Below are 26490 nucleotides of genomic sequence, written 5' to 3'. Positions count from 1 at the left end.
GGGTTTTTTGTTATTTTTGCTATTTTCTACATTGTAGAATAATAGTGAAGACACCAACATTATGAAATAACACATGGAATCATGTAGTAAACAAAAAAAGTATATTTGGGATTCTTCAAAGTAGCCACCCTTTGCTTTGATGACAGCTTTGCACACTCTTGGCATTCTCTCAGGCAGCTTCATGAGGTAGTTGCCTGGAATGCATTTCAATTAGCAGGTGTGCCTTGTTAAAAGTTAATTTGTGGAATTTATTTCCTTCCTAATGCATTTGAGCCAATCAGTTGTGTTGTGACAAGGTAGGGGAGGTATACAGAAGAAAGCCCTATTTGGTAAAATACCAAGTTCATATTATGGCAAGAACAGCTCAAATAAGCAAAGAGAAACGACAGTCCATCATTACATTAAGACATGAAAGTTTGAAAAAAAATGTTCAAGTGCAGTCACAAAAACGATCAAGCGCTATGATGAAACTAGTTCTCATGAGAGCCGCCACAGGAAAGGAAGACCCAGAGCCACCTCTGCTGCAGAGGATAATTTCATTAGAGTTACCAGCCTCAGATTGCAGCCCAAATAAATGCTTTACAGAGTTCAAGTAAAATACTAATTTCAACATCTGTTCAGAGGAGACTGCGTGAATCAGGCCTTCATGGTCAAATAGCTGCAAGGAAACCACTACTAAAGGACACCAATAAGAAGAAGAGACTTGCTTGGGCCAAGAATCACGAGCCATGGACATTAGACTGGAGGAATTCTGTCCTTTGGTCTGATAAGTCCAAATTTGACATTTTTGGTTCCAACTGACATCTTCGTGAGATGCAGAGTAAGTGAACGGATGATCTCTGCATGTGTGGTTCCCACGATGAAGCATGGAGGAGGAGATGTGATGGTGTGTGGGTGCTTTGCTGGTGACAATGTCAGTAATTTAGAATTTAAGGCACACTTAACCAGCATGGCTACCACAGCATTCTGCAGCGATACACCATCCCATCATCTGGTTTGCACGTAGTGGGACTGTCATTTGTTTTTTTAACAGGACAATGACCCAAAACACACCTCCAGGCTGTGTAAAGGCTATTTGACCAAGAGGGAGAGTGGTCGGGTGCTGTATCAGATGACCTGGCCTCTACAATCACCCGACCTCAACCCAATTGAGATGGTTTGGGATGAGTTAGACCTCAGAGTGAAGGAATGCAGCCAGCAAGTGCTCAGCATATGTGTAAACTCCATCAAGATTGTTGGAAAAGCATTCCTCATGAAGCTGGTTGAGAGAATGCCAAGACTGTGCAAAGCTGTCATCAAAGCAAACGGTGTCTACTTTGAATAGTCTCAAATATAAAATGCATTTAGATTTGTTTAACACATTTTTGGTTACATGATTCCATATGTGTTATTTCCTAGTTTTCATGTCTTCACTATTATTCTACAATGTAGAAAATAGTAAAAATAAAGAAAAACCCTTGAATGAGTAGGTGTGTCCAAACGTTTGACTGGTACTGTATATTGACAGAAAACACACCTCTTGTGCACCAAAGACCCGGGGAAGAGTTGCAGGGTAGAGGATAATAGAAGAATGCGCCTATGTAAAAGTTCTGAAAAAAAATTAGTAGCTTGCCACGTTTGATTTTTTTTTTTGAAGTAGCTCTCATGCTAGAAAAGGTTGGAGACCCGTGGTCATACAATCTAGGAGTCTGTTTTGAGCAGACACCGTAGTTATAAGAAAAAATCCTCTCGGGGGCAGTGTGAAACAATTTCTGAGCATTCATATAGAATTTACGCGACCATCATCACTACTTGTATGTTTTTATAGGTACAGTATATTAATATTACATTGTACTAAAGCAGCCTATTGAAGCCTGTTTTAAGTTTGAATCTCTAGTTGATTAATCATCTTCCTGAATAACAAGGGGTTGTGTACTCCCTATGTTCAATTATAAATCCTACACAGTTACATTTCCTTGGTGTACAACCTTAACCATGACTTGCGGCTGAGGAGGAGGTGGTTGAGGAGAAAATGAATGGCTTGGTGTATGCCAGTGGCATCTGCTTGTCCATAGCCAACTTTATAGGTCACTTTCTAATCTGTTGTCAACGCCATTAGCGTTCCTCTGTGAAATGATTGACCTCTTCCAATGCGCAAGCGTCCATGTTTACGCCTTCTTCTAGATGTGCCAACTGAATCACTATTCAATCTTTTGGTGTTTTTTTTCCCCCCTTGAATGTATCAACATTTCGTTAATGAGTATTTGTGATGTCTAGTCTCATGTTCATTCATATTCTGTGTAGACTACCCATCAGAATGAAAGGACACTGGGTTTTTATTCCGTCTCTGACAACAGTGGCTGCATGCGTCGCATAGCAGAGTCATTGCGTTACATTTGATGCCTGCTCTTATTAATTAGCTCCATTAATAACGTTTGCATTCATCTGTGTGTGGGCCTGAGTGGCCAGAGGGTGAGACAGGGCCACAGGGGTCACTCAGAGGAAACATCTCTCTCTCTCTCAGATCTTACAATGGCTTCTTTGGGAGGGTGGCAGTGCCTTCGTCCTCAAAGCCTCTGTGATGTCTAATATTTATGTATTTTGATGAATGCGAAAGTTGAATCATATGCATTTTCTGAACCGCTACATGAAGAGACTCCCATGACGATATTGCTGGTCTGAATGAGTCAGTCTCTGTGGTTTACAACGAGAAAACCCAGTGAGTCAACTAGAGGCAGATTGGGACTGCAAGATAAATAGACAGACGAGTCAGTGAAGATCACACAGGCTATTGTATGCAGGTGGGAGTCATCAGGTTGGTACTGACCCCTGGGTGACCCTGCTGTAATTGGTCTGCTAAGATGTTCTTCTGAAACCTGTCCAGATAGCAAACACAACCAGCCAGTTAGGTGTCTGTAATCCCATCATCTGTAGTACGTACTACTTAATCAACACTATACAGTACTAACATAGTCACACAGGAATAAACTAAATATGGAGAAGCTAGGCCTATTATTAGCCTAAGAGCTCAATATTTTACAACGCTTACACTGTACTACAGTGACTGTAATTGCCTATTTCTGTGTGTTGATTGCTACTATCAATGGTTGGCTGTGTGTGTTCCATTCAGACTGACTCTGGTAAATCACAAAAGGCAACTTATTCCCGATATAGTGCACTACTTTTGACGAGAGCCCTGTGGGCCCTGGTCAAGAGGAGTGCACTTTAAAAGGAATTGGGTGCCATTTGGGACACGTACCGACTCTTGTCTACTGTTCAAAGCTATGTTTCCTCAAGCTTTGCTCCCCGTCCTGCCCTCCCAATGAGTTTTCCCGTCCAATACCTGGCTGGGAGGTGTTGATGAGCTGATAAAGGAGCTTGCTCTCTATATACCCACACAGCTGAGCAAACTCAGCTGTGAGGAATTACTCCTCAATCAATAACCAATACTAACACAGCAGGAACTCCAAACTTCTGGAACAAATTTTGGAACACTTATTTTCTCAGTAAAAAAAAAAAGAAGCATAATGCATTTGGTCGAACGTGAACGTGAATGAGAAGCATGGTACACTGTTAAACACATCACACTTTATAAATGTATAGCTGCAACGCAACACGTCTGTGTTTCCTGAACAAAAAGACACTGCATGTGAATGTGAACAGGCAACCGAAACATGTGGATCATAGGAGAGCTATTGGATATAGAGAGATATTAGAAAAGGCATTATGGCTAATAGAAGTGGAATATATTGCAAAGGAAATGCTCTTCATGCCTGGAGCATTGTGGTGATATTTACAGGCATGTAATTGCTCTGACATAGAATTTAGGTGCTATGTAGGCCTAATTAGTATATATATAGCATGACTACTAACCTGGACTGAATTACATAGCCACAAATGCCATTACTAAGCGCTCTACTTTCTTCCCATAGTGAGCTCAGTAGCCTTTAATGTTGTTGCCTTTTATACATTTGACTCATAAAAGCATACATGTTGTTGAGTTGCATATAACATAGTCTAATCCAGAAAGACCTGCATTATAGTATGTGGCTCATGTAATCTACACATGTTAGTAGGCTATTATACACTTTTGAAGATTCTGTCTTCCTCCTTGGTCTGACAGGTCGGGTCATGGGAATCGCAATAGCACTATTGGATATGTGCTAACGTGCTGGGAGAGCAAACAAACCAACAAGGGGATCGTATTCATAAACCTTTGAAACCGCGCGTTAATCAGTATAGGCAGATACACAACACAAGCATTATTTTCAAAGGCTTGAACTCATCCGATTGCCATTCGATCTGCTAAATATAGACATGACGTCGTGACTAATTAAAATAACCTGCTAGTTCGCACAATGTACGTTATGCACCACAATATGCATTTAGTCATCAACATTATTGCATCCTGTGGATCCTGTGGAAAATGACAGACTTCTCGACTATGCGTTGATCAAACAAAATCAACAGTCTTTATCAATCAAAGTTATACTGAGACCTGAAAGGAAATGATGGGGTGGCAGGGTAGCCTAGTAGTTAGACCGTAGGAATAGGAACCGAAATGTTGCGAGATCGAATCCCCGAGCTGACAAGGTAAAAATCTGTTGTACTACCCCTGAACAAGGCAGTTAACCCACTGTTCCTAGGCCGTCATTGAAAATAAGCATGTGTTCTTAACTGACTTGCCTAGTTAAATAAAAAATAATGACCTCTAAACTAAGACTGGGATGGGATCCTAGTTGGAAAAGTGTTTAATATATTCACATTCGTCTGCATTGAAAAACATTTATTTAATGTCGTCTGTACCATGGGAGACGGTAAACAATAATTTAGCATGCAGACATGTAGACATTTTATAAACACAGTGTACAAAAATAAACGCATAACATTTTTCTGCACGTAAATGGTAGGCCTATATGACGCAATGACATAAGTGTAAAACCACACAATGTTCAAAAACATGAAACAAAAGAAAATGCAAAATGTGGCATGTCTGAATTTACAGTTGGTCGCCATATCAAAATATTATGATAATAACCCCTATAGTGGAGAACCCATATGATTGTAGTGGACATTAGGGTCCTAAAACAACTGAGTGAAAACATGACATTGTCACATAAAACCATGCAATGTTACAAATAATGTACCTCAATACTACCTTCTAAAACGTCAATCTGACCTTGCTTGCTAGAGCCATTCTGCACACACTGAATCTCAGTCAGGCATGGATCCTTTAGTGTTTTCCAAATTATTCTCATTTAATTTCTGAATTTCCGGGTAGATTTTAATGTTTTTATTACTGTAGGCCTACATGCATCTGTAGTTTAAGGAGTGTATCGTTTTTCAAAAATGCACGTTTCCTTGTCCCTGTCTCAAGGTTGTGGACTTATATCACTGGTGTGGTTTCTCTCGTCGTCTGAAGAGCAATCCGAGGAGTTGTACAGGAAGTTGTCACCGTCATCATCGTCACTGTCCCTGAAGTCTCTTATTCTGTTACTTTTTGCAGAACCAGTCTTTTGATAATCCGTTTTTTCCTGTCCGTCAGATTTCTCCTGGCCGTTTTTGTTGTTTTTCTTATTCTCTGCCTCCTGCGCGGCTTGCTCTTTAGCCTTCTTGCTCCGTTTCCACTTCATCCGCCTGTTCTGGAACCAAATTTTCACCTGAAAATGAAAATAACAAATATTTATGAGGCAATGTTTAAAAAAAAAAAATGTTATTCAATTATTAATTGGCCGTTTTTTAATACGCGTAAGCGCCGTGCGTAATGGGCACCTCCAGCACCACCTGACTTGACTATATAACACACAACTAAATAAGTGTAAAACTGATTGAATAGCCTAATAGTGGTATGTTTTACAATGTCTCTCAAACAAACATGTATTTGTTGGAAATGTAGCTCTTATATACCTGCGTTTCCGTCAGCATCAAGGATGTAGCCACTTCAAAGCGCTTTGGTCGCGACAGATACTTATTTAGTTTGAATTGATGCTCCAGCTCCAGGAGCTGCTGACTTGTGAATGCAGTCCTTGGTCTTCTGCACTTTCCAAGCAAGTTTGATTGGGCCTGAGCTAGAAAACAAAATATAAGTCAATTTCTAGTAATAAGGTCAAGAAAAAAGCATGACAACGGGCGTGCATGTTTTTACATTAGGAATATTCACGCATTTGGATGCATTATTCGATAGGCAGTATATAGCAGACCTAGGCTATATTAATAATCCTTATATGCCTGCAAAACGGAGGAATAATAGGCATATGGGTCCTAATTGAGATAGCAATTTCATTTAAACCTATGATATTGGCTTGCAAGATACAATTTTGTAATAAGCAAATTGAAAAACAAACGGTAATATTGTTAGGTTAAAATTTGTTGTTGGAATTTGTTGCTGAATATTAAATAGCGAAAAGCTTGAACTGAAACCGATTTAAATTGAACATATATAGAGACCACATAGCCTTTGGGATAAAAAATGTCTGCGTTTATGCACACTGCCTCCTCAAGAAACAGTACGAGTTCCGGTTCAAAATTGCCAAAATATTGTTAGAGCCAACATCTAACATTGCCATAGAATAAGTACTCAATGAGACCTAAGCTATTTGCCACCTCATTTTGAACAAATCTGTTAAAACGAACAGGAACAAAAAGACAGTATCTGGTGAGCAAACAGTGTGTCGGCTGTGGGTTTCACACTCTTCTGTCACTTTCCCACTGTCCATTATCTGTCCATTTTAGTTCCTCTCTGAAAACCTATCACCCTCTCTCCTCTCACTCAAACAGCCTTTTTGGCTGAGAACATTTCTTCAAGTCACGGGGCCATAATGTAAAGGCATCAATGGATCAATAATGTAAAATGCATGAATTTACTCGCCACGTGTAAAGCAAAAACAATTATTTATTAGAAGTCCAAAAAATAATGTAAAAGCATAGACGACAAAACTATGAAAAATAAACAGGTATACTCACAATACTCACAGTTAAAATCGGGCATTTTGGGTAGCATCATTCCCGCTGTGGAGACTCGCAGCCAGTGGTCGAGCTGAAAGGTCCCGGCAGACAGTTTGAGGGAGTCACTGGGATGGTGGTGATGGGACCCATGAGGATATGAATAGGACAGGGCAGGGTGCTGCCCGAGGGAGTAGGTATACATGGGGTGGCCGTAGAGAGCCTGGGGAGGGATCCCTGCGCTACTCTGTGGATGTAATCCAACAATACTGTGGGGACTGTTCAAGAAGCCCGGTTTAGGAATCAAACCACAGGAGGAAATCCTCGGTGGAGACGGAGTCTCAGTCCTTAAAGAGTCGGCATTCAATTCTGAGGCTTGTACACTTCCGGACGATGAAATGGAAGAGGAGGATAAAGAAGTCACAAGCGCAAGCGGAGATGTCTGCACCTTCGGCGGGTCAACAGCGAGAAGCGCATCGATGCGGAAATTTGTAGATTTCTCCATTTGAACCAGTGTCCCCGTCGTTCGCAGACGTTGAACAGTTAGTTGCCTATCAAAACGATGTTGAAGTGTCGTTGTTGTTCCACCTCTCAAAGTTTTGATCTCGGTTAAAGTGTGAACGGTGAAACTCCACATGACACTTCATTCCTATTCGGTAGGGGATTGGTTCCACCCATTTGGCATGGAATTTGTCCCATTGGTCAATTCAAGACATGTGCACGTTGCGTTTTTTTCGGCACATTGCATACCTCTCCAATAAATGAACCGCACCACTTTGGTTGTTGTTTTTAAATAAGTTTAAAAAAATCATATTTTCATTATACAAGGAAAATGATCGAAATGTTGCATAAAACGGATACATTTAAGAAAATGTTTGAGAGCTTGTATTGACATTATTTCGAGTTACATTATGTAACTTTAATTTAATTCCACTGTGAATACTTCAACGCCTGGTGATTGCAACCATAGGAAACTATTAAAATGTTTTTTTTGTGTGTGTACATCTTTGTGAAGAGAATCGTTTGCCATTCCCCGTAGTGACAGGGCTCGTTAATTGTAGACTACAATATATATTTATTTATTTCTGCAATGTAAGACAATGGGTGGGCATCGAGGGCAATTCCAATTTTCGACATTGTCGCATGCATTTCATTAGGCCTACATTTTGCCCCACAACCATGTAGGCCTATTCAATATTTTGGATTTTCATGGTTTATCTAGCCTACGTTTTCGTCATTTTGGTAATGACATACATATTCCCCAAAATATTTTGGATGAGGCCTATACAGTAGCATAATAGTAGCATGTTGTTATGTCTGAAAACGTATGCCTTCATCGCGCCATGCAATACATATTCCTCCCCCCGAAAGTTTAACGTCACAAATGAAAAACTGTGTCTATGCATGACCCGGAGATCTTACGAGCCCAACTGGGAAATCTAGCTAAGAGCCTGCCTTATGCCACTACCCAAACCCGAGAGATCGAAAAGTCCTACATTTTTTGCTCTGTCCCACAATTTAAATGTGAAATGTAGGCCTAACTGTCTTGATATCATGGAGTGCATAGCCTCCCGGAACCCTGAAAAAATAAAGGTTATATGATGACTGGAGTTGTTTTTTGTGTGTTCTGGGATGAACTCAATGCAACACATTTTCATTTTTTAACTCCTTTAATTATATTTGACTTTTCAAAGTGTATTAAATTATTAAATATTTCTAATTAGGGTAAGACCACATATATTTGAAGATTCTGAACTGACCTAGCTGCCCCCTGGATCTATTCCTTTATGTCTCGGCTTGCAGCTGCTAAATACACACCCCGCCTCATGCTGCAGACTTCGTTTTCCAAGAAAACATGCAAAACCACGACACATTTTTGAGATTTTAGGCTCTAATGTATGGCAATTATGGAAACGCAATTATGAAAGTGCACTAACTGTCATCAATTGAGACAAAAATGTGTGAAAAATCCGTAGTAGCCGGATACAATTGAGCGCACAAAATATGAAGCATAGATTAGTTAGTTATTTGAGCTATATGCTCCGTGTAGGCCTATAGCTCTGGGGTGGTTGCCTTTTGGTCTAATAAGCCACTTAAAGTTAATGGAAGAAGAGGTCAAGATGAGAATTATTGACACCCTGTTGCCCTTAACTTGTCTCCCAATAAAGCTGATTAGTTTTTGTCAATTCATCAGCTAACCACTCTCTTGGGAACGGCGCAGACGTTTATTTGCTCTGGGGAAATCAACAAGTCACTGGGTAGTTCCAAGTAAAGGATCACCATTTAATTGGAAACCTTGATAATATCATGACCGATTACGGAATAATAGCTGAGTCTTAGATTGATGTCTGGCATCATGTAAAGTGAATCCACGTATGCATCACAAAATTAGAAGGCTTAAACCTGAACCTAAAAGTTAATCAAATAATGGCATTGGGGTTATCTTGATATGACTTTTATCTCGCTCAGGCCTCAGATAATTTTCTCCTTTCGACATTTCGAACATGGATTAATTTGTATTTTTTTATGATGAGCTTTGAGATCCATTAAGAAAACGTTTTGACAGTCCAATTTCGGTAGTTTTGGAATTTATGAACAGCATCTGTGCCTTCTGAATCACTAAAACATCTCGCTTTCATTATTTTCTTAATATCTTAACAGTGCCACACCGTTAGATCTGTGCTTTGTCCCCACCCCCGTTTTAATTTAATTAAGGGGCCACATGAATATTTCTATTAAAGCACCAGTGAAATATGAAGCCATTTACTATTGGCCTGCACCAATCACGGAGATTTATTCCCCTTTTTCATCACATCAACAGGAGGTAAAATTAATATGGCACCCTGAGATGGAAGAGGACCCTAAAACCCCAGTCTTTCCTGAAAGGTGTTCATTTGCGCCGTAATTACTTTCACAATTAACTAAAATACAAATCAAAGTGACAAATCGAGATAGTTTATATATTAATTACCCTCGGTAAATGTGTTCATTGTGAAAATGCAATTTAAAGGGGACCTGCACTGTCTCTTCTATTGCAATAAACACATTCAATTAAATTGGCACAAATGACCACTGGCTTGAAATGTATAGGACTGTTTTTAAGCACATTTGTGGCACATAATCATTTTCTCAATGTCATTTGTTGAGGAAGCAGAGCAGGCCTATTTCTTTCCATATAAGACCTTGGACGATAGACTCCATTACTGAATATCATTAGTGGGAAGATTACATTCTGCAAGACCTGTGCATATGCTTTTTGTAGACTGCTGGACCTGAGTAGAGATCTAATTTCTCTGCAACACACGCAATATGTCTAAACGTCCTTCTTGAAATTCAGTATTGCTGGCTAATTTGTTGGAGACGTGCCATCAATTTTGTTTGGCTGCAGAGAACTATTGATCATTTATCTCAATGTCCTTCAGCATGGTGACATGAACCACTCAATAGAATGTAACTTGTGCTATAGGCCTATTATAATGCAGATCTTGCTTTATTTTGGAGGAAAATAGCAGTCGTTTTTAAGGATCTCGTAAAAAAAGTGACCAATTGCAATGGCCTAATAATTTATTTTGAGTAAACATCCAATGAATGAAAATGATTCAAAACTTTAAAAGTTTTATTCAAAATTGTTGATAATTTTCTTTCTAAGATAAATATCCATTATTGTTAATAGTGCAACATTGTTAAAAATAAATTATTATTAATATTATTATCCATATTGGTGTTATTGTTGTTTAGGCCAATCACATCGTCATAAACAACAAGTAGCCTAGGCCAATCATCAACACCACCATCCACTTTCCGTCATCAACCTATAGTCTGCTGGAATTATACCCTTAAAAAGTTATAGGTTTACCTCTCTGTAATCCAACGTGTTTACGGTGAAACTATTTTATTTCATGAACCCAACGAACATTTTCAATTACATGGAGTGACGGTCAAATCAGTCTGCTTTCGTGTTGTAAAATTTCAACCAAACGAGATGACGCGAGATAGGCCATTCATTCCGCCATGACACGAGACACCGTGATTGACGATCTGAAATGTTGTCGAGGGAATCTTCGAAAGTTTGTTTCCAAATGACAATGGAATTGATTCATTGTGCACCTGTCAAAGTGTTAAGCAACCATGTTTATTATTTAATATAATTACTTTACAGATCTTCGAACCTGGCTATTTTAAGTTATTAGGCCGACGTTTTCTTTTTTTCTGAAGGAGTGCTATTTGTTTATTTGCTTTTGCAGAAGCAGCAGCTGGTCAACCTGCATGCTAATAAGAAATCTCGCTGTGATTTGTTATTTAATTAATATATTGCCTTCATGGATTTTTAAACACAAGCAAAGAAAATCACAACTAATGGATGTGACAAAACAGGGCGCTATTTAAATATAATAAAGAATAAAGTGCACTTGTGTTCAGCACAATGAATGTTCAATGCCTTCTGCTCAAAAGCAATACATTGATGATGACGCAGTTGAGTATGATTAACACTATCACTGTTTAGACTTTTACATCAAGTGTTTTTAAGAAAAAAATACACTAACATTTGCACCCCCTAAAGGTCTTTTTTATCCATTAGCAAACTGCAATGAATTTCCTTGAGGAGCATCCATCACCCAAAAACCCGTTTCTCCTTATTTTCTGTCAAGCCTTTCCATTTCGTATTCAGGGGAAATGTAGTGACGTGACATCCCACAGACAGTACATTATGATGATTTATTTTATAAAAAGACACTTCAAACCTGTGTGCTTAAATTGATTAGATTAGATGTAGCTACAACACCATGCAGTCCTTCCATTTTTCAACGCTGAATTAATCTTTGACAGGCCAGAGGTTTATGGTATCTTGAAATGTGTACCTCTAGTCCCGATCTTGATGTCTTGACTTGGTCCTGAGACAAAAACAAGTTAACATGTATAAGCACAAAATGTGAGGCCATAATGGGTGCCTTTATCCCTTGTCCATTACTGTGGCAACTCTAAACAGCTAACTTACCAATGGTGATTTGTCCATGTTAAGAAATTGTTCAGCTGTGCAGTGGTAATGTGTTGATAAGTTTTCATGGAAGTGTTTAAGACAGAAATGTTTGTGGGGGTGAGCAGGTAAACTGAAAACTTGATGTCTGAAATTTCTGCAGATCACTGTAACAATAAAATAATGAAAATATCTTGACAATGATATACTGTATGACTTCTAATTGCACATAAAATGGCACAAATGATTGACCTTCTTTGACTTAATGGAGGGTGGAAAGTGGCTTAATAAGTATCTCAGGAGAGTTACTGGATTAGCTCTTCATATCTCTTTTCACACAGAAAAAAGGATTACATCAATCAATCCTTCTGAACAGAAATGGGAGATTGAGGGAACAATAGTATTGGTCATCAAAATTGTTAAAAGGTTTTAAAAACAATTCTAATAACTGCAACAGTTGGACAATGGATCCGAACTTTCCGATATTGACTGAATTATAGCACAGACAAATAATGAATGGAGGTTAGGGATTCAATTTAATGTAAAACGTCACCTTCTTTCTTAGAATACACTCGTATATATTGTGTTTATATTTTGTGTTAAAAGAAAGACAATTGTTTGCACAAATACAATGGGTTATGTGCATTATGAAGAAATTAACATAAACAGGTGGAACAGGGCTGTAACCACAAAAAGCATGCTCTATTTAGGACAATGACTGTAGTATATATGAGGCTAGCCCTTGATCATGACTCTCAGTTCCATTACACATAAGAGTCATTGGATGAAAGCACAACCTGTATGGGGGAGTTTTGTTTAGAGCCCCAACCCTCAATCTGAACATTAACCTGCGTTGCTTGAGGTATGGTTTTGGAATCATAAGGACCGTCGTATCTTTCATATCAGCAAGAAATTATTGTCAAAAAAACAAAAGGTTCAATTGATACACACCTTGTTAGGCTTAGTGTTTCCATATATCCATGTTACAGCGATTGTTTACAGAAAACAGAAGGAAGACCAGCGCTAATTAGCTTTCTAGCATGCTCCAAACACATGTGGGTAAGAATACCTTGGGAAGTGTAGCAGAAGTGTAGTCTAGTTGGATGGAGGCACCCATAGCTGTATGGATCTATGCAAAACTACTACAGTAAGTGAATCTTTTTTATTGGAAGGATTCTTTCTTGGTGATGAAAGATAAGGTCCATAAGCTTCCAAAGACATATCACAGAAGATCAATCAAATGGTATGTTTGCGGATATATTCAATCACTCCCTATCCCAGTCTGCTGTCCCCACATACTTCAAGATGGCCACCATTGTTCCTGTACCCAAGAAGGCAAAGATAACTGAACTAAATTACTACCGCCCCGCAGTACTCACTTCTATCATCATGAAGTGCTTTGAGAGACTAGTCAAGGATCATATCACCTCCACCTTACCGGCCACCCTAGACCCAGTTTGTATACCGCCCCAACAGGTCCACAGACGATGCAATCACCATCACACTGCCCTGTGCAATTGGGTCCTGGACTTTCTGTTGGGCCTGCCCCAGGTGGTGAAGGTAGGCAACAACATCTCCAATTCGCTGATCCTCAACAATCGGGCCCCACAAGGGTTTGTGCTCAACCCCCTCCTGTACTCCCTGTTCACCCATGACTGTGTGGCCATTACCAACAACAACGAGACAGCCTACAGGGAGCAGGTAAGGGCAATCGGAGTGTGGTGTCAGGAAAACAACCTCTCACTCAATGTCAACAAAACAAAGGAGAAGATCATGGACTTCAGAAAACAGCAGAAGGAGCACCCCCCCCCGGCACTCCCCCATCCACATCGAAGGGACAGCAGTGGTGAAGGTGGAAAATTAAGCTCCTCGGCGTACACATCACAGACAAACTGAAATGGTCCACCCACACAGATAGTGTGGTGAAGAAGGTTCAACAGTGCCTCTTCAACCTCAGGAGGCAAAAGAAATTTGGCTCGTCACCCAAAAACCTGACAAACTTTTACAGATGCACAATCGAGAGCATCCTGTCGGGCTGTATCACAGGCTCTCCAGAGGGTGTTGTGGTCTGCACAACGCATCACCGGGGGCAAACTACCTGCCCTCCATGACACCTACAATACCTGATGTCACAGGAAGGCCAAAAAGATCATCAAGGACAACAACCACCCGAGCCACTGCCTGTTCACACTGCTACCATCCAGAAGGCGAGGTCAGTACAGGTGCATCAAAGCTGGGACCGAGAGACTCAAGGCCATCAGACTACTAAACAGTAATCACTAACTCAGAGAGGCTGCTGAGTTAGTCACTTTAAATAATACTAGTCACTTTAAATAATGTCACTTTAATAATGTTTACATATCTTACATTACTCATATCACATGTATATACACCATCTGTTGCACCTTGCCTATGCCGCTCAGCCATCGCTCATCCATATATTTATATGTACATATTCTCATTCACCCCTTCAGATTTGTGTGTATTAGGTAGTTGTTGGGAAATTGTTAGATTATTTGTTCGATATTACTGCACTGTCAGAAACTAGAAGCATACGCATTTCGCTACACTCGCATTAACATCTGCTAACCATGTGCATGTGACCAATAACATTTGATTTGATGACATGATTATTAACACTGTTAAACTTTAAAAACAGCATTGGGATTGTAGTTCACGTGAGGTAGTAGCGGGCAAAGCTAATGGCTGAAAATGGCAGAATGCCGCCTAGAGTTTGAGAGCTAATATGACGCCTACCTACACCTGCGCTGTCGAGACTGCCTCATTAATTTTGTTGTCAAATTATGTTGCATAATTCAACAAGTGTGTCAATAGCAGGATAATCCAGGTGTCATTTTCGTTAGTTGCTTACATTTCAGTGCATCTAATTTGTAAACATTTCAACTGTATTAAATTAAACTTTTTCAATTCCACAAAAAAATGAAAACTCATTCAAATAAAGTTATTTCTTTCTTATCTTTCTTGTGATGGAAGTTCCCCGACTAAGCATTCTTATAGACGAGTCTATTTCAACCATTACCAGAGTTTTTGGACAGGTCATTAAAACGTTTCCGTGGTCAAAACGTTAACGAAAAAACGACAGGCACAAGCAAGAGGAAGAATGAGTCGCAGGAGTAAAATATAAACAATCAATCCAGCGAGATTTAAGTGCCAAGTAGATTTTGGACCCCTCCAACACAGGAAATACTATAGATGGGTGAAACATACAGATAGTCAGGTGGGCGGGGCATGCACGTTGCTAATGAACAGCAGCAGTTTCAAGTCCACTCCTAAATAAGACAGCCAGGGTCATATGCACAAGTAATTTCGATAAACCTGTATAATAAAACAATATGTTTAAGGTTTGGATATCTTGACATCTTTCCATTCATAAATGTACACTATTAACGCATCTAACATTGTATTCATATTGCATATCACAGACCTATATATATTTTCTCTCTTCTTTAGAGATAGCTGAAGTTGAACTAGGCCTATTGTATACTCTAATGTCTATTGCAGTATAAATAATATTAGCATACTGTATGTCAGTGGTTCCCAACCTTTTTCAATTACTGTACCAACTGAATTTTGCTCGTTTCGGGGGACGCCTCTAGCGCATTTTACCTCATGCATCTCATAAATCTTCTCAAGTACCCCCTGTGGATAGTCGAAGTACCCACAGGGGTCCTAGTACCCCTGGTTAAGAACCACTGCTGCATGTTGATTTGAATTCGTACCAAATCCATTGAAAATCCACTCTGCTTCCTGTTGCTCCCGGGACCAAAGCACAATTGCACCAGCTGAAGAGGATCCAATGAGAGGACCAAGAATGCCAAACTGAGTTTTGTTGACATTGCATTCAGCTAATAGCATTTGAGCATTGAAACGAGCGTCCAATCGGATTTCATTATTCTGAAGAGGCGGATGTATTCGTTTATGTTGTGTTTCTGGAAAGAAGGGGAGAAGGAGAAAACAATACATGTTTGTTTAATTTAGTATCGCACAAAAGTCTTATGTACTTTTTAATTTGTTGGTCATTTCATAAATCAAAGGTAATCAACATACAGTTTCTGCATTTTTTTTGTCCAAACTATGTATTGTGTTATAACAAAGATGTCTAAAGAGGATAGACATGATTAGCTAGATAGCTAACGTTAGTAGCTAGAAAGGCGACCTTCCCCCGTAAAGTTAGCCAGCTAACGTTTGCTAACTGGCTAGCTATAATGTCAAAAGAGTCATGTACGCACAAATAAAGTAACTTGGGTCTGTATGTCTGGTGTGATTGAATTTCTGAAGCAGTGGCAGACAGACCACCAACAGCGATGTAGACACAAGCTGCTGATTCATTAACTTTAGCTAACTTATCTAGCTATGTTAGCTAATTTCGGGGAATTGTAGCTACAGTAGCTAGGCAGTTCCACAACCAGTGAAAAGTATATATTTTTTCACGTCTCTTCCACTAATATTGTCGATGTGGGAAGTGTAGCTAACAATTGCACGTGTCTAACTACACGTTGATAATTTAGCTAGCTAGTTCTGGATGGCGTCAAATTGACAGACCGCCAGCCAGCAAATTAATGGCATGTTTTACTTTCTTTTTCAGATTGCTGTAATACCCACTTTGTAAAGTCCTGAATTGAATCAAGTCAAGGATCTTTCATTGATGGTTCGAAAAATCTAACAATGAGCTTCAGCTTTGAGGGAGATTTCAAAACAAGACCCAAGGTGTCTCTTGGGGGAGCGAGTAAAAAGGTAAGACCACTATGAGATTTACCTTACCTTCTGTATAGAAATGGCTACTGTGCAATTTCTATAGCTAGCTAGCTTCTTCACTTAATGTTTCTACTAGTCGTGTCAAGCACAGGAGGTTGGTGGCACCTTAATTGGGGAGAATGGGTTTGTGGTAAAGACTGGAGCGGAATCAGTGGAATCGTATCAAACACATTAGTGTCCAGGTATTTGATGCCATTCCATTTGCTCCGTTCCGCCCATTATTAGCAGCCTCCACTGGTGTCAAGCTATGTTAATATACTTTGGCTTTCAGGAGGAAAAAGCATCTCTCTTACACCGGACACAAGAGGAAAGGCGAAAAAGAGAGGTAAGTCCTTTGTGTGAAACACACTTGTGATGTAAAATCGTCCTACGGGAACTTCAAATACAAAGTTGGATTGTAAAACCAAACATGATGTAATTTCACTGTGTATTTATTTACTCTGTTTTTCAACTTCAATAAGGATGAAAGACGAAGATTGAAGAACACTATTGTCATTCAGTCCTATATACGAGGATACCATGACCGAAAACAGCAAGTATGTCTACTAACATGAACTAGCTCATTCTTGGGTGTCTATGCCATACCCTTCCACTCTCACTTATCTTGCCAGCAATCCCATTTCCACAGCCTCGTATTGCTGATGGCAATGTGGATAGATACTTCATTGTGTACACTATCAAGTGATCATCCCTATAACTGTCAATGAACTTTGACCCTGCTTTTTTCCAGTATGCCATCCAGAGGGGCAACTTTGACCGCTGCGTCTGCCAGGCACAGTCAGAAGGTGGACCGCCAATGTCCGACGCTGCCAGTCTCAGTCTCCTAACGAGGCAACTCCTTTTTTTCTACAGACAGAGTGAGGATTCACGGAGATTGGTGAGGACCAACATTTTTTGGAAGTGTTGTTACAACTAATTCAAAACTTGTGTAAAACGTGATGTCTTGCGTGTGGGAACCTGACGCAACATCTCTGTCTGTGTCTCTGTAGATATGGATTTGTCAGAACCTAGTGAAACACAATGGGCAGTTTTTGAAGTTGCTGGCAGGGCCCGAGAGACAGACGTGTGTGTTTCAGATCAAGAGGGTCCTGGGCTCCTGCTGCAGGTAATGGGGCCTACACCTATTCTTCAGGAATGCGTTCTGGGGGGAGGTTTCCCCTAGGTATAGATCTTGGATCAACTTCCCCTCCTCCAATGCTAACCTTAACCATTAGTGGGGAAGAAATGTTAAACTGACCCAATATCCAAGAATGGTATGGCTGTTGAACAAGTTGAGGGGACTAAATTACTTGGTGTTACCTTAGATTGTGAACTGTCATGGTCAAAACACATAGATTCAATGGTTGCAAGGATGCTGAGATATCTGTCCGTAATAAAGAGATGCGCCACTTTTTTTGACACCACACTCCACAAAGCAAGTTCTGCAGTCTCTAGATTTATCTTATCTTGATTATTGTCCAGTCATATGGTCAAGCGCTGCAAAGAAAGACCAAGTTAAGCTGCAGCTGGCCCAGAATAGAGCGGCACGTCTTGCTCTTCATTGTAATCAGAGGGCTCATATTAATACTATAAATGACAGTCTTTCTTGTCTAAGAGCTGAGGAAAGACTGACTGCGTCACTTCTTGTTTTTATAAGAAACATGAATGTTACAGGAAATACCAAATTGTTTGCATATTCAACTTACAGACAGCACTGACCCACACTCTTACCCCACCAGACATGCCACCTGGGGTCTTTTCGAGTCCCCAGGTCCAGAACAAATTCAAGGAAATGTACAGTATTATACAGAGCCTTGAGTGCATGGAACTCCCTTCCATCTTATAAGGGAACAGCAAACCTGCTTTCAAAAAACAGCAACCCCTCATGGCACAACGCCTCTCCCCCATGTGACCTATTTGTTGTGTGTATGTACTGACATGCATGTGTAATTGATAGATGCGCACACACACACACACACACACACTACATGTATTAGTTTTATGTATGCAAATTGTAAAGTCTTATGTCTGTAATGTCTTTTTCATTATGTGTCAGACCCCAGTAAGACTAGCTGTTGCCATTGGCGTCGGCTGATGGGGATCCTAATTAATCTAATCAAGATCAGCTTCTATGGGCAACTTCACCCTACCGCCATGAATGCATTGAACAATGAAATATGGCGTTATTACACCCCTATAACAGTGTTTCTCCATCTTTCCTAGACTTCTGCAGACCTGCAAGGATGACAGTTTGAATGTTGCCGTCCCCATGAGGATGCTGGAGATCTTTTCTTCAGAGAGAACTTATCTTCCTGTCCTTGAAGACATGAATTGTGTAGCGTCGTTAATCGAGCAGATTTTGCACTATATGGTACAGAAAGGTAAGTGTCCTGATGGTTTCACTGCTGTTACAGTGCAAAATACGTTTTTTGTTTGTTGTTAATGCTCACTTTCAAGCCCCATTGAATTTGACCACTTGCATCTCTCTCTCTCTCTCTCTCTCTGTCTCTCTCTCTCTCTCTCTCTCTCTCTCTCTCTCTCAATATCTCACTCACTCACTCACTCACTCACTCACTCACTCACTCACTCACTCACTCACTCACACAGGATACTACAGGTCACTTTATATTCTAGTGAATCACAAGCTTCCTTCCAGTCTGGAGTACAGCGATGCTCCCTATGGTGCACACGCTATCCCCTTGGCAAGCACACTGCTGGAGCACACGCTGAAGCCCCTGCACTTTACCTACTCCTCCTGCACTACAGGCGCAAGGTATGTTGAGGTCTCCCCTAGGTACAGATCTAGGATCAGCTTCCCCTCTTCCAATCAATCCTAACCGTAATCATTAAGGCACGGACTGACCAGTAGGATTGCCGATTGTCTCCCGACCGAGAGTACTTACCTCTGAACAGAGTACCGGCCCTAAACACTTTCAAACCAATTCTACATGTAGAAATGGGTGAAATTGACAGCTGTCAGTTGTCCACCGGCGGGTGGTCCCTGTAGCACACTGCGCCGAAGGCAAGCAGGAAAACGGTGAATGTGCGGCCCCTGAATGTACAGAACGACAATCGGTCTGGTGAGTTTTCTCTTTTATTGCGAAAAATGCTAAACTGACCCAAGATCAGCGTCTATGGGTAACTTTACCCTACTCCAAGTATAACAGCAGGAGTAGCATCTGTAAAACCACAACAGTCAGACCAGAACAGTCAAACGCACACACAAATGAACTGAAGCTGAAGTTAACTAGAACACACACACACACACACACACACACACACACACACACACACACACACACACAGAGTGTCCTGAAGTCTGACCCTCTCAAAGTTGAACCTTCAACACATGAAATCCCCCTTGCACACAAAGCATCCCTGCATCAGCGACTGCTGAGCACGTGGGAAAGAGCAGAGCGAGGGGCTAGGAGCGGAATGCCTTTGTCTGTGGCATATGCTGTTAAAATTGTCCAGTAAACCTATAATGTAAACTTGGGGCATTTGTTTGTCCTTCGAGTCGGCGGGGACACTGTAATTGATTCACCAACCTGTTTACAACGAGCAATAAAACTGACCCAGAGTCTGAGTACAGAATATCGACTATTTGCTCTCAATTATAAACATTCTTCATGACAAACGAGGGGGGGGGCATTCTTTTCTTTTTGAAGAATAGCAGGGGACAGGGTGTGAGAAACTTGGGTACACACTCACTCCAACAGCTAATTATCTGACCGGGACCACCAGATGTGAGAGTTACTCGGGTCAAAACAGCTCTGTTTGACAAGACAATATTGGGGCACTCAGAGCTGAAAGGAGACACCCACTCTATCAGTCAAACTCTATTGTCCTTGTTTGGGTAGCCTAATGAGTTTAAAGGATCACCTTTCTTTAGAAACTGACTTTTGGCTCTGTACTGAAAGTGCTCAATCTTCAAGTTGACTGCTGACATTTGTTTGGGATTGTATAAACAGTGTGAACATAATTTTCTGTTGTAAATACATTTTCATATTTTTGATATCTGACCTAGTATTTGAACACTGTGTTGTTGAGGAAGAGCTTGTTGATAAGCATTTCGCTGTTGTGTCCTGTATACTCCATGAAATGAGTCCCTTTTTGTGGCCATTTGATATTTTAAGTAGAAATGGAAAATTCAATACATTTAAAAAAATACAAATAAAATAAAGACTTGTTAAAGTGCTCACCTTCTGTGACTTCTAGGATCCTACTTATCTTTCTGAAGATTGTTATTAATTCCATGTGATTAGTCATTCATTTTAAGGTTAAAAAAAAAAACCTGTCTCATTTTAAGGCCAACCCTGTTACTTAAACTGAACCCTCGTCTTAAGATGATGAAACTATTCCTTCAAATTATTATTATTATTTTTTTTAAATCTTAAGAAATATTGAACATCTAATAGTCAAGTCATAGTGTTAGCAGTTGAGCTCGTTCTACTATTAATGGAAATGTTCTGGTACTGAGCGTGTTGAGTGTAACACGTCAACTCTGTTACCCATAGATAGACAGGCTAGAAATTTTTGAACAATTTAAACTTTTTTGTGAAGCTTGCATTCAATTGCCCCTTCCTGTTGCACACAATAAGCTTCCATTCCCCCCGTCACAAGGGGATTCATGGCTAATTTAAGGTGATATCGTCAACCCTGTTATGGTCAACCCTGTTACTTTTCAACCCTTTCCATGTTCCGTGTGCTCTTTACACCAGAATGTTCAGTCTGCTCTTTACGACAGAACATTCAATCTGCTCTTTACAGCAGAATGTTCAATCTGCTCTTTACGCCAGAATGTCCAATCTGCTCTTTATGACAGAACATTCAATCTACTCTTTACGACAGAATGCTCCATGTGCTCTTTACGACAGAATGTAAAAATGAGGAGAAAATAAATAATCTAGACAGTTCATATGTTTATTTATTTATTAACATATTTGTAAATATTGATTTGTGATCAATTGGCTTAATCTAATGTCATTATCATGTAGTGAACATTTAAAACCAACTTTCCCATTCTACAATGTGGGGAATGTATACAGCTCCACTCCAGGCATTCGTGTAGTGACATTTCTCTCCCTCTCTCTCTTTGGTTCCAAAGGCAGTTTGTGTTTGCGGCCTTCACTGAGGAGTTCACCTCGGCGCCTTTCACGGAGCAGATCTTTAATTTCTTTATTCCGGCGCTGTCCGATCCGCGCCTCCACTTCCCCTTCGAGGCCTTCCTGGGCTCCCTGCAGGCCACCGTAGTCTCCTCCGCAGCGGCGCTGAAACGTGCGCCGTGGCTCTTCTACTTTGTCCTCTCGGTCGGGGAGACCTGCCTGGGTAAGTGTCTGCGTCCAAAACGGTACTTCTATTCCCATAGGGCTCTGGTGAAATGTACTGCACTATGTAGATGTATATATTTTTATTTAACCTTTATTTAACTAGGTAAGTCAGTTAAGAACAAAATCTTATTTACAATGACGGTCAAACCCGGACGACGCTGGGCCAGTTGTGTGCCGCCCTATGGGACTCCCAATCACGGCCGGATGTGATACAGCCCGGATTCAAACCAGGGACTGTGGTGACGCTTCTTGCACTGAGATGCAGTGGCCTTAGACCGCTGCGCTACTCGGGAGCAACAATAGGGTGCCATTTGGGACACAAGCTTAGTGTCCAGCTTGTGGGGAATTGTACTCTCGTGTGCAGGCACATTGACACGTGGAGTTGGAGGGAATGGCCCTGAAATAAATACATCTATAGTGATAGGGAGAGGGGTTGTAATGTTGTCTGTGTGCGCAGGTTCATTGTCAGAGGAGGGCCTCCAGCTGTACCTGCGAGCTCTGCAGTCCCTCCTGCCTCTCCTCCCCGTGTCAGAGAGCACCAGCAGGCCGGAGGTCATCAGTGACTCTGAGGACGAGGAGGACACCAACACCCAGGCTCTGTCCACACAGGTTGCTAGCTAACACACACACACACACACACACACACACACACACACCACTAATGTGTTAATACGGGTAACACCAAAATCCAGGAATGGCACACTGCAGGTCACAGGTAATGCGTATCGTTCAGAATGCCCAGTTACTTTACAGGCAACGTTTTCTAATGAAAATGGCTTACATCTGACCACAGGTATTGCACACACTACAAGCAGACCATAGCCCTATCGACACTACCCCTAGGCACTTCACGATAAACACCCTGGGCCGTATTCATAAAGCGTGTAAGCGTAGGCGTGCTGATCTGGGATTAGGTCTGCCACTGGCCATACGATCTTATTAATTGATTGATTGAAATGGGAAAACTGATCCCAGATCCCGCTGACGCTTTATGAATTCAGGCCCAGCTATAGCCTACTTACTGCAACAACTCCCTTACCTATTGCGTGTGAACTCGATGGTTGCAGGACGACAGCTATCGGATATCGGTGCAGCTGATCACGGAGGAGTGCGTCCACAAGCTGGACACAAAGCAGCAGACGAACGCGCTGCTCAACCTGGTGTGGAGGGACTCGGCCAGCGAGGAGGTCTTCACCATGATGGCCTCCATCTGCCACACACTCATGGTGCAGCACCGCATGATGGTGCCCAAAGTCAGGTCCGTGTTCTACATCGGATCCAGTTACGTAGTTTTTTTTGTCCCAAATGGTACCCTATTCCCTATGTAGTACACCGCTAGTGCAAAATTATTGCACCATAAGGGGAATAGGGTGCCATTTGGGATTCACACACCTAAAGGTGTTCCATGTCTTTACAGGGCTAGAATATCTGCTTATGTTTCGTTTGAATCCTCCCCTGAAGTCGTTTTGAGAACCGTCCTCTCTCTGCGATTGTAGTAAATTTTTCCAATGTTTTGTCTTTGTATATATTTTTCCCCCGTTTTAATTGTAATTTTTAACTTCATCATGAAACTGGTGATGAATCAGCATTTCCGTGTTGTAAGCAACTAATGTGAATAACGAGGAAGAAGCTCAGCCGTTATTGGCGTATACAACCGGCGGAGGAAGCACTCGGGAGGTCAGGGAGGCTCTGAAGCTGTCACTCCTCGATTAGGGTAATTACTCCTGGGATGGCTGATTTTGGGTTGATTGCATTCGGGCAGGATGTGGATGTGAGAGGGGGAGATGGTCGCTGTTATGGCTGAACGAGGGGGCCACCTTCCTGGGCTTTACGGCACACCCTGCCTGGTCTCTCAACCCTTCTGGTTAATGGTTAGTAGAGCCAATGGAAGACACTACCTGTCTGTACTGTGGGGATGAGAGAGTGAATGTGTATCCCAGCGTATTGTCATTACTGACGCGTTGCTTTCACCTTTATAGGGTGTTTAGGGCAAGAGAGTGTTACCTGGGTCGTATCAACTAGAAACCAAACGGAAGCAAACAGGCCAGAACGAGGAGGGACTACCTGAATTTGTCCAGTGAGAAAACCCAAGTTTTCGTTGCAAAGCGTTGTAAAATGCAAAAAAGGAATAGGACCCTGTCCGAACTCATGCAAAACCTGATTCAGACATCTTTCAAACTCGCACAAAACACAAAATCCCCCCCAAAACTCTACCAGAGAAGATGTTGATTTGCTTACCAAATCATTTGGTGGAATAGGCATAGAATCCTCCTCCCTAAGTATTTTCTATAATTTTTACAGCTTCCTTTGGTCCAAACGCTTTTACCATAAATCCTGCCTCTCGTCCTCCATCATTATCGGATATCTGTGCAAAATAATTAGCTCACTGAGGAAGATTAATTAGTGACCAAGTAGACGGGATAGCTTTACAAGAGGCTTAGAGGAGCAAATTGCATCCCAGGGCTGATTTACTGCGTTTGAAAAAGAGCTAGTCTGCCTAGCCGGCCCTCCTGCCTCCCGCCCGACGGCCAGCCCAGCGCAATGCCTCCAATAACTGTGTATCTTGTCAAAATGCTCTTACCTCCTTTCTTGCTTTCTTCTGTTCATAAGAGCTCGATTCAGGCCCTGTATGTTCTGTAAGATTTGAGATATAATCTTTAAATTTAAGGCTTTTCAATTCAGGCCTGAATGTTCTGTAAGATAAAAAATAAAATAAAAAAGTTTAATTTTTTTTTTAGATTAGGTTTGTTTTTTGTTGCTATAATCTTTGTCTTTATGGTTGGTAGGCTAAATGGGTGTATTTTCACTTTTCACTGTTTAGTGTTAGGTATTTGGTGTAATTTTACTTTGATTGTTGTTTAGCCCCTGTGGTGGCACTCTGTCACTAACTGATGGTCCCTGACAACTGTAAGTGTTAGCAAGTCTCTGTCCTTCAATTGTTTTTGTGCGCTTGCTGTGATTGTGGAGTTTACATGAGATATTGACACTCGGGCAATGAGAACAAAGTCTTTCTGCCACTGGCACTGACTCGCAGGCCCTTATGAATTAGGCCTAAGCTAGTTTTACATAAATAAAGCAGAATTTGAAGCAAATTACTATTTTAGCTCGATTCAATCCGTACTGTAGCGTGATTCGCTTAATTTCAGATTGGGCTGACATATGTAGCGTTTGCCATGAATGCATTCTCCACCAACGTGGGAACATTGCCTTAAAATGTATATTGCGCTGTAGCGCAGCTCTTCAGCGCTACGGATTGAATCGAGCCCTTCCTCTTTTGTTTTTCCTAGTTTTCTCTTTTTCTGCGAACATACGTACATTCTTGCATTATGTCAAAATAAAATAATCTGTGTTTTGTCCATCAAGGTCATTTTTATGGACACACACACACACACACACACATGACCCCTTTTGATGCCTGTGACTTTGTGTATTAGTGCCTTCATTCAGTGATTGAAATGGAGCACTGGTTTCTAGCAGGCTGTATATCAGGCTGTCAGTCAGCATTTTAGTGCTTTGTTTCCCATTTCAATCAAACACCCGGCCGCGCACTGTAAAGGCCCAGAGCACTATGCTATACCCGGCTCCCCTCCTCTCTTGTACTGACAGATGGGAGGGGCACGGCAGAAACTATTTCTCAAACATAGTAAGAGGTGTCACTCACCCCCCGCCCCCCACTCTGAAGGCTCATTTTAATTTTCAGATATTCTCCGCTGCGCAATGGTGGCCGAGGTCTTGCTAGTCCCAAATGGCACCCTATTCCCTTTGTAGTGCACTACTTTTGACCAGAGCCCATAGGGAATAGGGTGACATTTGGGACGCACGTTGAGAGGTTGGCGGCCGACATCAATGTGTTTTCACGTGAGATTCCATCCACCTCCCGGTCTCCCTCTCTCTGTTCTGTCAATCTTTTACCTCTCATAATGTGAATAGAAGGCAATAGCTTGTTAAGTGGCAGGCATCCTTATAGGTGACAATACCTTTGCCCCTTAGACAGAAGCCCATTATATGCAAGGAGCATTTATTTAGTTTTCAGCTTAATTACCGCATTAATGTTACCTGACATTAACCTTCGGTGTGAAGGACACACAATCTAGCCGGAGTGATTTAAAGGAGGGTACACACACTTTGAACAAAGAGCAGCTTCACACCCAGGTGCCATAGGCCGTTTAGGTAGACCGGCCGGCCGGGGTGTTGGGATGAGGGCCCAGTGGCTGCGTCTCAAATGGCACCCTGTTCCCTACATAGTGCACAACTTTTGACCAGGGCCCATAGGAGGCCGACAGGAGGGAATCGGTTGCCATTGGGATGCAGCCAGGGGCTCATTCCCTCCCTCCTTCCCTCCTCAGTGTTATCATGTAATTCAGGGAGAGTGTGGAAGCATGCTTGCGCTCTGGGGTCATTGTGAGGGCCATGCCCCCCTTTCTATTGTGTCCCCCCGTGGCCATTAAGTTAAATGGGGCTCCTCCAGGAAGCCAGAGGGCCTGTTTATGACCCTGGGCCGATCTCCTC

The 26490-nt window shown here is 41.4% G+C and overlaps 2 protein-coding genes and 1 long non-coding RNA gene across 3 annotated transcripts in view; 1 reads left to right on the top strand and 2 right to left on the bottom strand.

Moving 5' to 3' along the window:
• Positions 1 to 4768: 4768 nt before the first annotated feature.
• mnx1 (motor neuron and pancreas homeobox 1) lies at positions 4769 to 7789 on the bottom strand. The gene is made up of 3 exons (XM_024392362.2): positions 6952 to 7789; positions 5887 to 6047; positions 4769 to 5639 (listed from the first exon to the last, which is right to left on the bottom strand). Exons 1-3 carry the CDS (start codon positions 7556 to 7558, stop codon positions 5352 to 5354), a joined length of 1056 nt encoding a protein of 351 aa, XP_024248130.2. The 5' UTR covers positions 7559 to 7789; the 3' UTR covers positions 4769 to 5351.
• A 3611-nt stretch (positions 7790 to 11400) lies between these two features.
• LOC112228010 lies at positions 11401 to 16803 on the bottom strand. Its single transcript, XR_002949950.2, has 3 exons — positions 16679 to 16803; positions 15637 to 15846; positions 11401 to 11813 (listed from the first exon to the last, which is right to left on the bottom strand). It is a non-coding gene; the product is annotated as an uncharacterized LOC112228010 (long non-coding RNA).
• ube3c (ubiquitin protein ligase E3C) overlaps positions 15809 to 26490 on the top strand; it is a 47781-nt gene continuing 37099 nt past the window's right edge. The window contains exons 1-11 of the mRNA XM_024393110.2: positions 15809 to 15951; positions 16503 to 16651; positions 16944 to 16997; positions 17134 to 17208; positions 17403 to 17549; positions 17662 to 17777; positions 18875 to 19032; positions 19259 to 19424; positions 21759 to 21979; positions 22439 to 22590; positions 23049 to 23239. Of these exons, the coding sequence (XP_024248878.2) occupies positions 16583 to 16651; positions 16944 to 16997; positions 17134 to 17208; positions 17403 to 17549; positions 17662 to 17777; positions 18875 to 19032; positions 19259 to 19424; positions 21759 to 21979; positions 22439 to 22590; positions 23049 to 23239 (1349 nt within the window). The 5' untranslated portion in view covers positions 15809 to 15951; positions 16503 to 16582. The remainder of the gene's footprint in view (positions 15952 to 16502; positions 16652 to 16943; positions 16998 to 17133; positions 17209 to 17402; positions 17550 to 17661; positions 17778 to 18874; positions 19033 to 19258; positions 19425 to 21758; positions 21980 to 22438; positions 22591 to 23048; positions 23240 to 26490) is intronic.

Source organism: Oncorhynchus tshawytscha, linkage group LG29, assembly GCF_018296145.1.
Source record: "Oncorhynchus tshawytscha isolate Ot180627B linkage group LG29, Otsh_v2.0, whole genome shotgun sequence".
NCBI classification, from domain to species: Eukaryota; Metazoa; Chordata; class Actinopteri; order Salmoniformes; family Salmonidae; genus Oncorhynchus; species Oncorhynchus tshawytscha.
The sequence above is the reverse complement of the archived record's forward strand: the minus strand, read 5'-3'. Positions and strand labels throughout refer to the sequence as shown.

Coding starts and splice junctions, on each gene's coding strand:
- mnx1 (XM_024392362.2), bottom strand. CDS start 7,558: ATGTGGAGTTTCACCGTTCACACTTTAACCGAGATCAAAACTTTGAGA. Junction 6,048..6,951: donor CAAAATGCCCGATTTTAACT/GTGAGTATTGTG, acceptor TTTGTTTTCTAG/CTCAGGCCCAATCAAACTTG. Junction 5,640..5,886: donor TGATGCTGACGGAAACGCAG/GTATATAAGAGC, acceptor TTTCATTTTCAG/GTGAAAATTTGGTTCCAGAA.